The sequence below is a fragment of the Olea europaea genome, unplaced genomic scaffold (genome assembly GCF_002742605.1).
Source record: "Olea europaea var. sylvestris unplaced genomic scaffold, O_europaea_v1 scaffold3736, whole genome shotgun sequence".
Lineage (NCBI taxonomy): Eukaryota > Viridiplantae > Streptophyta > Magnoliopsida > Lamiales > Oleaceae > Olea > Olea europaea.
In genome coordinates, this window is record NW_019256703.1 from 1 (window position 1) to 12236 (window position 12236).

A 12236-nucleotide genomic window follows, 5' to 3' on the forward strand; every position below is an offset into this window, starting at 1 on the left:
TAAGAATATCTAATTGCCCACATTGGGATAATGGTGATTTGACTTCCATGATTTTTAGTTGAACATTTGCCATGCAAGTTTTTGACATTTAACATTGCTGAACTCACCTTGTTCATGTCGAATTCATTTTCGAATGAATTTTTGTAGCTTCATTAGTATTTTATCTCTTCCCAAATGCTGGAACCATAATTCGATTGTTTAATTGAGTATAAATAGACGTATAATAAACTTATTTTGAGTTCCATTAGGAAGATGTGGACTATAAGCTTACGAAGCAGTCATGATGCTTAGTAATTTTAAGAAGAAATGGAAGAGAAGTATTGGATATCTTGTTAGATTGGAATATGTATATCCTTTTTTCTTTTTTCTTTTTTTTTTATACCTAAATGTCCGCCTTACAGCGACTAATTCTGGAGCTTACGATCCAGCCCCTCTTCATGTAGATCGGGTAAATCGTGGGTTGTGCCCTAAACTGGCCAAGGTTCAAGAGCCCTCCAACTGAACTGTCAAAGTGCAGAGCGAGTCAAACCCAGGAATATGTATATCTTTGTTATATTTAAAGAGGGTCTAGTGTCTCTAGGTGACGAGAAAAATGAAATGCGTGAAAATGTAATTCGATCAGACGTGCTTGACGCATAAGGGATACCAACCGCTTGTAATGCAAAATTGAAGTAATTGAAGATGTGATTTTTGAATCAAGAAATTAATCCTCAGCACGGCTAACAATTTCGAGAAGGAACTTGATGAAAAGGTCATATAATTGAGAACATGCTATTAAAAGAGGAAAGTCATGCGAAGAAAGTAAATTTCATACAAGATTTGTGGAGGGAATTACCAAAGTCTTGTACAAGTATGACATGGATAATTTGTACGGACTTTCACAACTTGTTATCTTCTTTCTCTCTCTTTAACTAAGCCCAAGAAAAAAAGAGGAGGGTTAGGTCCAAGAACAAAATTTTTGCATGCTTTGATACCGCTTGTTAAAGATGAGGATATTATGTAAAAAAATTAGTCCATTTTCCTTCTTGTATGTGGGCTTTCTATGCAAAATACCAGTCTCAAAGGAATTCTATAAAAGGAAAAAATCCAATAAATAAATAGTTGCAAAAGCTTTAAAGATACATTTTCAAAAATAAGAAACTTATGAAAAAGTTTCAAAAATTAGATAGTCACATTTATGACGACGTGATAATAGGTCAAGCTCACAATTACACGTAATTGTGGTAACAATTGTAAATTGCACAAGGTAACAGCCACAAAGATTAAAGGGGCAAAAATAATTTTAAATTGGCCCACAATGTTGGACCTTTCATGAGTTGGATTACAAGGAAATTGAAAAATTGGGCCGAAATGTGGTCCAATGGAATGCTTTAATTCTTGTTGTAATTTAAATTTTTAGTATTGGTCATAAGTGATTATAATTCATTTAATTATTGCTTTTATTGTTTTATCTATGATGAATGAATGAATAATTATCACATGTCGTGTAGATTAAATGAAATACCACCTGATACTCTAAAATCATATGCATTAATATTGTATGACTTTTCATCACTCTAAATTAATTAGAAAAGGTTGAAAAATTATATTTAATAATTTGGTGCCATTGTAATTGTTTATATTTGGTCGATTAATTACTAAACGAAAGCCCAATGGTTCAAAATAATAAGTGGGAGAGGGTTTATGTGGCCTCCTTCGCTGTCCAAATTTTATTAAAATATGTATGTCTAGTCTCAAATTACATTAGTCTCCCTATAAGAAGACTACATTATTTGAGATTAACTGAAATTGGATTTTGAAACAGAATATTTTAAAATGGAATAATGAGTGATTATCATATAGATAACATCTCATATATTTTGGATATTTTACAATTATAAATGGATGTTATTACATTTATATATGAAATATTGAAAGACTTCCCATAGAAGGTTCCAACAAAATTACTTATAAGCCAAATAATAATCAATCATCATTTTTATTGTGGCATGACATGCCTAACTCAATAAAATGAGTGAGAGGGTTCTAAAATTGCCGGCAACTCTATTGAGCTCCTATAAAGGACGTGTTAAAAGTTGTAGGGGTTTAAAGTATTTGATTAAAAATATAGTTTTGAGTCTATATTTGCATGCCTATATACATGCATCATACAAAGATTATTGTTCATTTTATTAATACGCAAATAATTAATTTTGTGGCAAATGTCGCTTAATCCATTATTAATAATATTTAACAAAAATCAACTTGTGGGAAAAAATTATGTTGACTGGAAAATGAACCTAAACACTATTCTTACTGCTGAAAAACTCAAATTTATGTTAATTGGAGATTTTCCAGAAGCCCCTAAAATTGACTCCATGGAATCACAAAATGCTGCAAATGGTGTCATTCTGATGAAATGGTCCATTATTACATTTTGACATTCATGTCAATTATATTTCAATAGAAACATCATAATATGGAAACTGCTTTTGATATAATGGAAAGTCTTTAAGAGATATTTGGATATAAAAATCGAAAAGCTAGACAAGCTTCCACTAGAGCAATTATGAACACACACATAAAACCAAGCACACCTGTAATGGACCATATGTTAACAATGATTGGTCACTTCAATACTACAAAGGTTTTAGGAAATACATTAAAATGCGGATTGACATGGTCCTTGAGACTTTCCTTGAGATGTTCTCACAGTTTATAATTGATTATAATCTACATAAGATAGACATATCTCTGATAGAATTCATGAAAGAGCTCCAAAACACGAAAACCATTCTACATGCTAGAAGTGGAAATGCTTTGATTATGACAATCGGTTCCTCTCATCCTAATCCCTTCTTGTGGGAAAGAAATAAAAAAGAGGAAGGGGCCAAACAAAAAGAAAGATGTCAAATCAAAAGGCAAGAAAACTATTGTTGATGAGAAACAAAAGAGAAAGCCTTCAATATTTTTTATTAAAGATTAATGATTAAAAAGTAGAGAGAAAAAAATATATTTTGAAAATAATGAAAATCAAACTCTTTAATAAATAAAAAAAATAGACCACTAGCTTGAATTTACTAACCCACTGTATTAACTAGTTCATGAGTAGGTCAACTCTAAGCCCTGTTTGATAATCATTATTTGAGTAAAATGTAATTTTAAATAGTGATTTTTGAAAAAATATGTGTAGTTAAAAAGGATGAAATTTTTTTAAATTAACTTGTAAAATATTTTATCATATGAATGTATGATTAAAATAAATACATAGGAAAAAAAAGAGTTTTGAAGCTAAATTGAGAGCATACTTTTTTAGGCCTTCATCAAGCCTAAAAAGAGTTTCGATGTACTGATAAAAAAGATTTATTGAAATTTGTGAGTAAAAAGGTAACATAAATTGTACGCGTTAGTTAAAATTATTTGTATTTTCTAACCTAAATCAAATAGGGACTTTATATCATTTTCTACAAAATTCGAGAATAGTCGGCCCATATAATTAATCGTTATGCCCACAATTGCATTGAAAATTCGTTCGTAGATTGAGTGTCCTGCACCCACCGCGTGTCTCCATCCACTCGTCCACACGCAATAGACACGGAAAGAATATTTGAAATTCTCGAAACAGCCCAAATTAAGAAAAGCGACGGATAGGGATAGACATTACTATTCTCTCATCATCCTTTCGAGGGCTATAGAAAAAATATTCCCTTTATGTAAAGAACGGTGCACGATAAATATGTCATTTATCCATAGAGCATTATCTTCCCGATATTCTTTATTTAAGAGTTGACTTTTTAAAATAAAGAATATTTTATATTTAAAGAATTTTATGGAGATGCTTTTAATCGCATATTTTACTTAAATTGCATGTTTCTTTTAAGTGAATAAAAAGTGAAGCTCTGAACATAATTCATGTTCGGATAAAATGAGTTGATAAACATATTAAGCACATTTATGATCTAGAGTTATGGCAATATAACCTGTCACGCAACGATTATTTAGAAAATGTGTTACGGTATGATAGTAAATTATGTATTTTTCTTTGATTTGGGTGATGTTTGGACAAAATTTTAAACTAAATCTTTAGTAAGCTTATTGAGAAAACTAAAGTTTAAGCCCCCATTTTTTAAAATTAAAATGTGTGGAATAGTATTTTTGTTTTAGAATGAGTGGTCGGGAAAGAATTAAAAATTTTAAAATATTATTATATGGAAGATATGTGATTAAAAATAAGAGAAGAAAATGAAATTTAATTTAATGAATGCCAAATTTTCAATTGAAATTGATGTGATTACTATAACATGTCATGGATGAAATGAATCTCCCTTATCCATATATTTTGTAAGACCAGTAAGTATTATTTACTTATCTATCACTTATTTCAACCAACTTATAATTTTAGAAAAGATACAAAAAATAAAACAGAATCCGAGGCAAATGATACATATAAATTATAAGCGTGTTTGACTAGCGTATACCCACCCAAACATGCCTTATTTGCATCCTTCCTACGATTTTCCTTTCCTTAGGCGACCACATCCTCATTCCTATATATACTCCGTTCCCCGCAACTTTCGATGTACAGCTACAATTCAGAAGAATTCCTAATTCTGCAGCGCTTTTCTCTATCTGAATAAAACCCAATTCCAATTCTCAATCTCAATATCCAGTTTGTGACAAGATGGAGTATCGGCCATTAGACATCACGGTGATATCGGCAGAAGGTATAAAGGATGTCAGTCTTTTCTCCAAGATGGATGTTTACGCTGTTGTGTCGATTGCTGGGTATCCTAAGTCGAAGAAGAAGACTTCCATCGACAAGGATTGCGGTACCCATCCAAAGTGGAATCACCATGTGAATTTTGTAGTTGATGAACCGTATTTGACGAAGCCTGGCCTATACCTTCACTTTCAACTCATGGCAGATCGGTCAATCGGAGGGGACAAGGTGATTGGCGAGGTTTCCGTCCCGATCGACGAGCTTTTCCAGAATGTCAATTCAAATCCCGGTGGAGAAAGGGTGGTTGAATATCAGCTTACAACCTCGTCCGGAAAACCTAAGGGCAAAATCAAGTTTTCGTATAAATTTGGGGAGAAATTCACGCAACAAGTGGAGACAAAAAAGCATGTGGATGAGCCTATGACTGCGTATCCAGCGCCACCACCACATGTTGCCGGAGGAAGCATGCCGCCTCATCAGGGAACGGGATACGGTGCTCCCCCTCCTGGGATGGCATATCAACAATATCCTCCTCATCCGGGGTATGGCTATCCACCACCAGGTGGGTACCCGCCTCCTGGATACGGTTATCCTCCGCCGCCTCAACCGGGCTATGGTGGAGATTCATACTCGATCTGAGTTTTCTGAGGACAAGCTTCTCTGTGCCGATCATGAAGGTTGAATTTATCCATTGCATTCAAAAGATAGGTGCAGGCCAAGAAGAAAGTAACGGGAAAGATTTTTTAGAGCTAGCCAACCCAACAGTTTGAAGACAACAAGTTGTAAATTATCTTTTTTTATACAATAATTTTCTATTGTTTAAGAGGAGTGTAAGATGATATTTATTTGATGGGCAATATGTAAATCAAAATTTTTCTTCGATTTATTACAATGATGCGTTTTGACTATTTTGTATGGATTAATAAAATTATATCAATTGAAGGCTCAGAAAGTCTTTTTCATTTTGTAGTTGATTTGGTAAATTGTTATACAAAAAAAAAAAAATGTGGAAGACCTACGGCAACGTTCATTGAACGTTGCCAAAAGTCTTATTTACAACGTTCATTGAACGTTGCCAAAACCCAATTTTCGCAACGTGCATTGCACGTTGCCGAAAGGATGTTTTGGCAACATTCGTTGCACGTTGCCAATACCCAGTTTTCGCAACATGCATTGAACATTGCCGAAAGATGTTTTGGCAACGTTCAATGCACGTTGCCAAAACTAAGTTTTCGCAACGCGCAATGAACGTTGCCAAAACTTTTGGCTCTACGGCAACGTTGAAACCCACAACAGACGTCTGAACGTTGCGATAGGTCTACAGCAACATTTTTTGCCCGTTGCAAAAAGTGATTTTTAGTGTAGTGGTATTTAGAATGATGATGTTTCTCTTGCAATCCTTGGTTGGTTGCAACTTGAAATTTTGCATCCCCCTCATAAATTAACTTGAAAAATTACTTTCCTAAATTATGTTTAAGAGAAAATGTAGAGTTACTGACAAACCCCAAGCCATTTGTAGATGGATTTTTAAGAGAAATAAATGAGGAAATTAGGCTATAAAATTCAAAAATTAGGTGTTTCATTATATAACCTTTTTTTTTTTCCTTTGAAAGGTGTAGATGGTTGTGAGGGTAGTGGCTTTGTGATGTTTTGTGACAATGCTAATTTGTTTTTGTGGAGGTTTGTGACAAACATTGGTGTTTGTGATGATTTAGGTTTCGGATGTGGTGATGACATTGATGGTGATGAATGGATTAATAAATCATAATATAATAAAATTACATCTGTAATAGGAGTGTATTTCATTTTCTTGTGTTGATGGGGTGGTGCGGGTGATAATATTGTTATGGTGATGGTGGTAGTGATGGCACGAGCTCGTGGGCTCAGCTCGGCCCACGAGCCGCTCGCGAGCTCATCTTTTTTTAAAAAAAAATTTTAAAATTTTTTTTTTGTACCTTTTTTTAAAAAAAAAATCATATTTTTGGCCAAAACGGCTATTGGGCTCATGGGATCGAGCCGCCCACGAGCCGAGTTTTAACGAGCAGAGCGGTCAAGCCGACGAGCCGCTCGGCCCGTTTGACATCCCTAGATGGTGGCAATGCTAAGATGGCAGTGAAGGGGTGAGAAGCAATTTTAAAGAAATTACATTAAATCCATGTTTGGTTTTGATTAAAATCTGATTTTAATTTAAATCAAAATCAAACAATCAGTATTAATCGCAATTTTCATTGGTTCCACAACTTTTCATTTACACATTTCAAAAACTTCTAATCACAATCACCTAAAAAATATAATTTTAATAATCACCAAACATCCTCATATTTTACTGATGACAAAAACAAATACACTAGTAATGGTGTAAGTAATTTTCTTGTATTGATGGGATGATTGTAGGTGCTGATGTGGTGGAGGTGATGGTGAGATGATGGTTGCGATGTCGAGATAATACATAAGAGTGTAACAAGTTTGAATTTTGAAGAATTTACTTATACTAATATAGTAATAACATATAGTATGAGTTATAATTTTAAAAAAGTACATACAATAAAACTAGAGCACATAATATAAATTATAATTTCAAAGAAATTACATAGTGCAAGTTACAATCATTAAATTAAATGTAGGATTTCTCAAAAAAATTTGTAAATTACACGTCTAAAAATTACACACACTGTAGCAACTTATTTGAGTTACACTTCATTTTTGAAATACTTTTCAATCACCTGATTTTTGAAATTAGCCCCCAAAATGTTCCATGGTTGTGTAATTAACCCCAAAAATTAATGTATGAACATTAACGGAAGCTTCTTTATTTCACATAGTTATCTTAACAAATGTATTAATATTTAATATTAAAAAAGGTAAGTTACAAATAAAAGCAAAATTCTAAAGCGCAAATTATTGGGTGGAAGTTTCTAACAAATACAGATTTGGGTTTTCATAAATTATCCATGTGTTTTAAACTTCTATTCAAAGACGTTATTATTATTCATTAAGGGTGTGTTTGATAGGACACCTTTTTCCATGGAAAATGGAAAATTAATATCATTTTCCAAATTTTGTAGTGTTCGATATGTGAAATTTTCCATGGAAAATGAATTCATCCTTTCTTGACCACATAAGCATTTTCCATCAAATCCTTGAATTCCAATTCTTACCAAAATTGTGAGAATTTGAATTCTCAGTTAGTGTAGCATTTTTTTAAATCTTTTTTTGGGTAATGCAAATAAATTTTAAGAATTATTGTAAAAAAATATTTCCCTTTAACTGACAATTTCCATGTATGAGAGGACTGGGTTGGGCCAACCTATGGTCTACCATTTCTTGAAGTTTATTTTTTTTGTTTGTAATGGAAGTAAATTTCATACCCAACATCAGTAAATTATATCCATTTAATTGACAATTTTCATGTAAAATAAAGCCAAACGATCAAAAACACTTTTATTTCAACATTTTCCACGCGAAAAATTATACTAATCAAATGCAATAATTTACAATTCTCAAGAAAATAATTTATAAACAATTCAATTTCCTGGAATTCGTTTTCAATTCAATTCAATTCCATCTTTACAATCAAACGAACCCTAATATTTTCTTTGTTCTCAATTTGTTGAAGTATTGCTTTTTATTAAAATAAATAGCTTATTATATTAAGGTTAGAAAACAAAAAATAAACCCATAATTTAATCAAAAAAAGGAAGTTTATATTTATCTTTTTTTAAAATTTGGATCAAATTTGTTTTAAATTTAAAAATAAAAATAAAAATATCAATCTTATTCACAGTCCCTGCTGCTAATGGAAACTTTATCCCTGTCCTAGTATTACTTGTATTACAAACTAGTATTCCTCCTATACATATAAAACTCATAACCTTCATATTCTTCTCGTATAGATTGCACAAAAATCATAATCAAAAGCAAAAATTCGATTCACCATGTCGTCCACACCAACTACTTCAGCCATTACCACCATCTTAAACTCCAAAAACCGTAATCCCACCTCACCACCTACTGTCCTCCATCTCTCTTTCACCCAACGCCGTGACTACTTCGCCGTCGGCACCACTAGCGGCTTCATCATCTTCGACTCCGACCCTTTTCGCGAAGTCATCCACCGCGAGTTCACGAGTCTTCCCACCTCCAGCATCATCGTTGGCGGTGGCATTGGGGTGATTCAAATGCTGTTCAAAGGTAAGATAACGGCCATAGTTGGTTGTGGGCCTACTCCACAGTTCACATTAAACAAAGTCTTGATTTGGGATGATTATCGATCTCAGTGCATTGCTGAGTTCTGTTTCCGATCAAAAGTCAAGTCGGTTCGCCTTTGGAAGGATCAGATTGTTGTGATCTTGTTAAACAAAGTATATGTGTACAATTTCGAGGAATTAGAATTGTTACGTCAGATAGATACTATGTCAAATCCGAAGGGATTGTGCGAGATATCACGGGAGTCGGAGAAGGTTTTGGCCTGCTTGGGACTCCACCAGGGAGAAGTTAGGGTGGAACATTGCGCGTCGAAGAGGACAAATATGATAACAGCACATGATTCGAATATTGCATGTATTGCACTGACACACGACGGAAGGTTTTTGGCTACCGCGAGTAGCAAGGGGACGCTGGTGAGGGTGTTTAATACTTGGGACGAATCGTTACTTTATGAGGTATGTTTTATGTATAATTTAGTACTTTGGAAAGCTTAAAATGTTGAAGTTAAATTTAGGATTATTCTAAGTGTATATCACTAAGTACAGGCATCCCTCCAATAAGGGACGTCTGGTGTCCATTATGGATTCCCTTATATACACCAAGAATGAATCTTGAATTTAACTATATTTTATGGAAATCATAATTTTTATCAACTTTTCAAGTCATATTTAAACTTAATATCTGAAATTATTTTATATGGGATTTTCGACCATCATGTGCAAGTTTCATTAGTTTAAAGACGGAGTTGAGTAGAGTGACTAATGAGTTAAGAAATTGTAAGTTCGGTAACCAAAATAGGGCACATGAGTCACAAGTTCAGTACCCAAACGCATTGTTAACACTTAATCCGCTGTTATTATAGTGATTCTATGTTTTTATTATATCTTTAATTAAGTTGATTTGTTGATGAATGTAGTTGAGAAGGGGTTCTGGAAGAGCAGAGATTTACAGCATTTCCTTCTCTATGGATGTTCAATGGCTTGCTGTTTCAAGTGATAAGGCTACTGTCCATGTTTTCAGACTAAATGTCGATTCACGGGCAGCAGCAGCTGAGCCAAACAATTTTTCTCCAACTTCTGCTTCATTTCTCTCCCTAATTACTGGTACTTTTTGTGAGTAATTTGTTTGCTTAACTCCACTGTTGATAATATGAACTAACCTGGTTACATTGAAACTTTAGGCGATAATATTCGAATTACATTAGACCAAGGATTTTGTTGGGGGACTTCAATTAACTTAAATGCAAGCTTCCACTAAAGAGTAACATAATCGGAGACATACTATAAATACTAACAGAATTAAACTACTTTGCCCTAAAATTTGACAGAATGATTTACATCCTTTCACATGCACATAGGTCCCACGTGAATAAAAAAAGTACAAAAAAAAAAGTGGGCCCCAATCCATTCTGAGTATCGGTCAACCATTATGTCAAAAGAATTTGAAGAGCATAGCACGGTTGATACTAACAAGACCTTCAAACAAATATTTCGTGTACTAATTTTTTTCTTTCAAAAATTACATTTCTATGTGCTTTTATTTTCTGTTTTCATTTCTGTAACTTAAGACTAAATAAAGTTTGAAATTACTAAAATGTAGGTATTCCCAAGTATTTAAAATCTCAATGGTCCGAGACTCGGTTTCGACTACCTCAAGAAGGTATTCGAAATATTGTTACTTTTGGCCAGCAGCAAAAGAACACGGTGATCATTATCGGCGTGGATGGGAGGTATGTATATATTTTCGTGACATTGTAGCTCTATCAACGGAGGGGGACTTTGGTTCCTAGACAAGAGAATTGAGTGACCCACAAACTCGCTTCTTTTTAAACCATGAAACATGTTTAACTAGTTTGAGTTCCATTATTTCTTCCGTCCAAATCGATAAATTTTTTGAGTTTTGGGTTTGAAATTAGGGAAATGTTAGGGATACATAATTTTTAGTACATAGGGGTGTCCACTCTCTCACATGAATGGGGCTCGTTCAAGAAAAATATTCAAGTAGACCCCATGCCTTGTAAGAAGGTGGATGCCCTTATATATAAAAAATTATGTACAAGAATCTTTTTTATCATCGAAATTAATCTTCAAGTTGAATTGATGTTCTGTTTGATTTGTAAGCAGCTACTACAGATGCCAGTTTGATCCAGAGGCTCGTGGGGAGATGATCCAGCTGCAACACTACAATTTCCTTCACCCAGAGCAAAACTTTTGATTGGATGTTACCAAACTATAGTCTATAATTTGTTGTGGTTAGTAATGTTACTTGTTTAGAAGAGAGTAACATACAATACACGTTAGAGATAATTATCCTCGATTTTGTAATTAGGGATGACAATAGACGCGACAATGTACTCCATCCCCACCCCCGATCCCCACTTAAGGTTGGGAAGGGCAAGTATGCTCCATGTACCAAATCATTCTATACTCATTATTTTGAAATCGCCCATTAATGATTTTTTCGTTGTGCTATAGAGTTTGCCAAGAACATAACCAAAAATTCTTCCCCTAAAAAATAAGTCGGAATAAATGACGCAGACATGAAAATTAAAGATAAGTCTATTACATTCATTTGTAACAAATATCTTTGACTTGTTATTTTAATCTCAATCCAAATAATGCTTTATGAAATTTGCCATGAATACTTCGAAATGGTACTATACACTTATCTCAACAATTGAAATATGGTCAAAAGATAAGTTGCAGAAGGTGATATCAAAATAGAAATTAAAGATTAAAAAAAAAAAAAAAGAGAGAGAGATTATTTAACACGTCTTCAACAGTCATCTTCAGCTCGTTATTCTTAACTCGTCATTTAACAATTTTTCAAACCGAAATATGCATTACAAAGAACAAGGCCAATTTGTGCCCCCAACAGAAATTCTTGACTCCATCACACTGTTGGGATTGAGTTTTTTGACATCCCATTTGCAGATAACTAATTTTTTTTTTTTCAACTAATATGCATCAGATCATATGCTATCAAAGTTAAATCAAAAGACGATGGAAATAAGGTATTAACACACCATCAAACAGAGAAAGGGAAAGTTTGGAGGAAAGATGGATAAGGAGAGAAACGGGGCTATTGCGAAATGTACATTTTACCCTATAAGTTACAAAGAATCATACATCCATATAACCAAGGGCATGCCTACCAGCTTCAGCATCGATTCAGAATACCCAAAAAATCCTAAACAAACAGGCATTGAACTCGAGTTTAACAACTCATTGCAATGTAAAAATCCATGTCAAAGACGTATTAATAATCAAATGCTGCACTAGATACCCAAAAGGAAGAAGATAAAGGTGAAACCAATGTCATTCACATATCG

At 33.6% G+C, this 12236-nt stretch overlaps 2 protein-coding genes across 2 annotated transcripts; both read left to right on the plus strand.

Moving 5' to 3' along the window:
• The first annotated feature begins 4541 nt into the window (after positions 1 to 4541).
• LOC111386812 (protein SRC2 homolog) lies at positions 4542 to 5338 on the plus strand. Its single transcript, XM_023011289.1, has one exon. It carries the CDS (start codon positions 4661 to 4663, stop codon positions 5336 to 5338), a length of 678 nt encoding a protein of 225 aa, XP_022867057.1. The 5' UTR covers positions 4542 to 4660.
• A 3266-nt stretch (positions 5339 to 8604) lies between these two features.
• Positions 8605 to 11372, plus strand: LOC111386815 (autophagy-related protein 18a-like). The gene is made up of 4 exons (XM_023011293.1): positions 8605 to 9360; positions 9822 to 10008; positions 10505 to 10634; positions 11029 to 11372. The coding sequence occupies exons 1-4, from the start codon at positions 8635 to 8637 to the stop codon at positions 11117 to 11119; spliced, it is 1134 nt and encodes a 377-aa protein (XP_022867061.1). The 5' UTR covers positions 8605 to 8634; the 3' UTR covers positions 11120 to 11372.
• The last annotated feature ends 864 nt before the right edge of the window (positions 11373 to 12236 follow it).

Excerpts from the sequence above, each read along its gene's own strand:
- LOC111386815 (XM_023011293.1), top strand. The coding sequence starts at position 8,635 with ATGTCGTCCACACCAACTACTTCAGCCATTACCACCATCTTAAACTCC. Across the intron at positions 10,009-10,504 it reads ATTTCTCTCCCTAATTACTG|GTATTCCCAAGTATTTAAAA; the intron begins GTACTTTTTGTG and ends ACTAAAATGTAG. Across the intron at positions 10,635-11,028 it reads ATTATCGGCGTGGATGGGAG|CTACTACAGATGCCAGTTTG; the intron begins GTATGTATATAT and ends ATTTGTAAGCAG.
- LOC111386812 (XM_023011289.1), top strand. The coding sequence starts at position 4,661 with ATGGAGTATCGGCCATTAGACATCACGGTGATATCGGCAGAAGGTATA.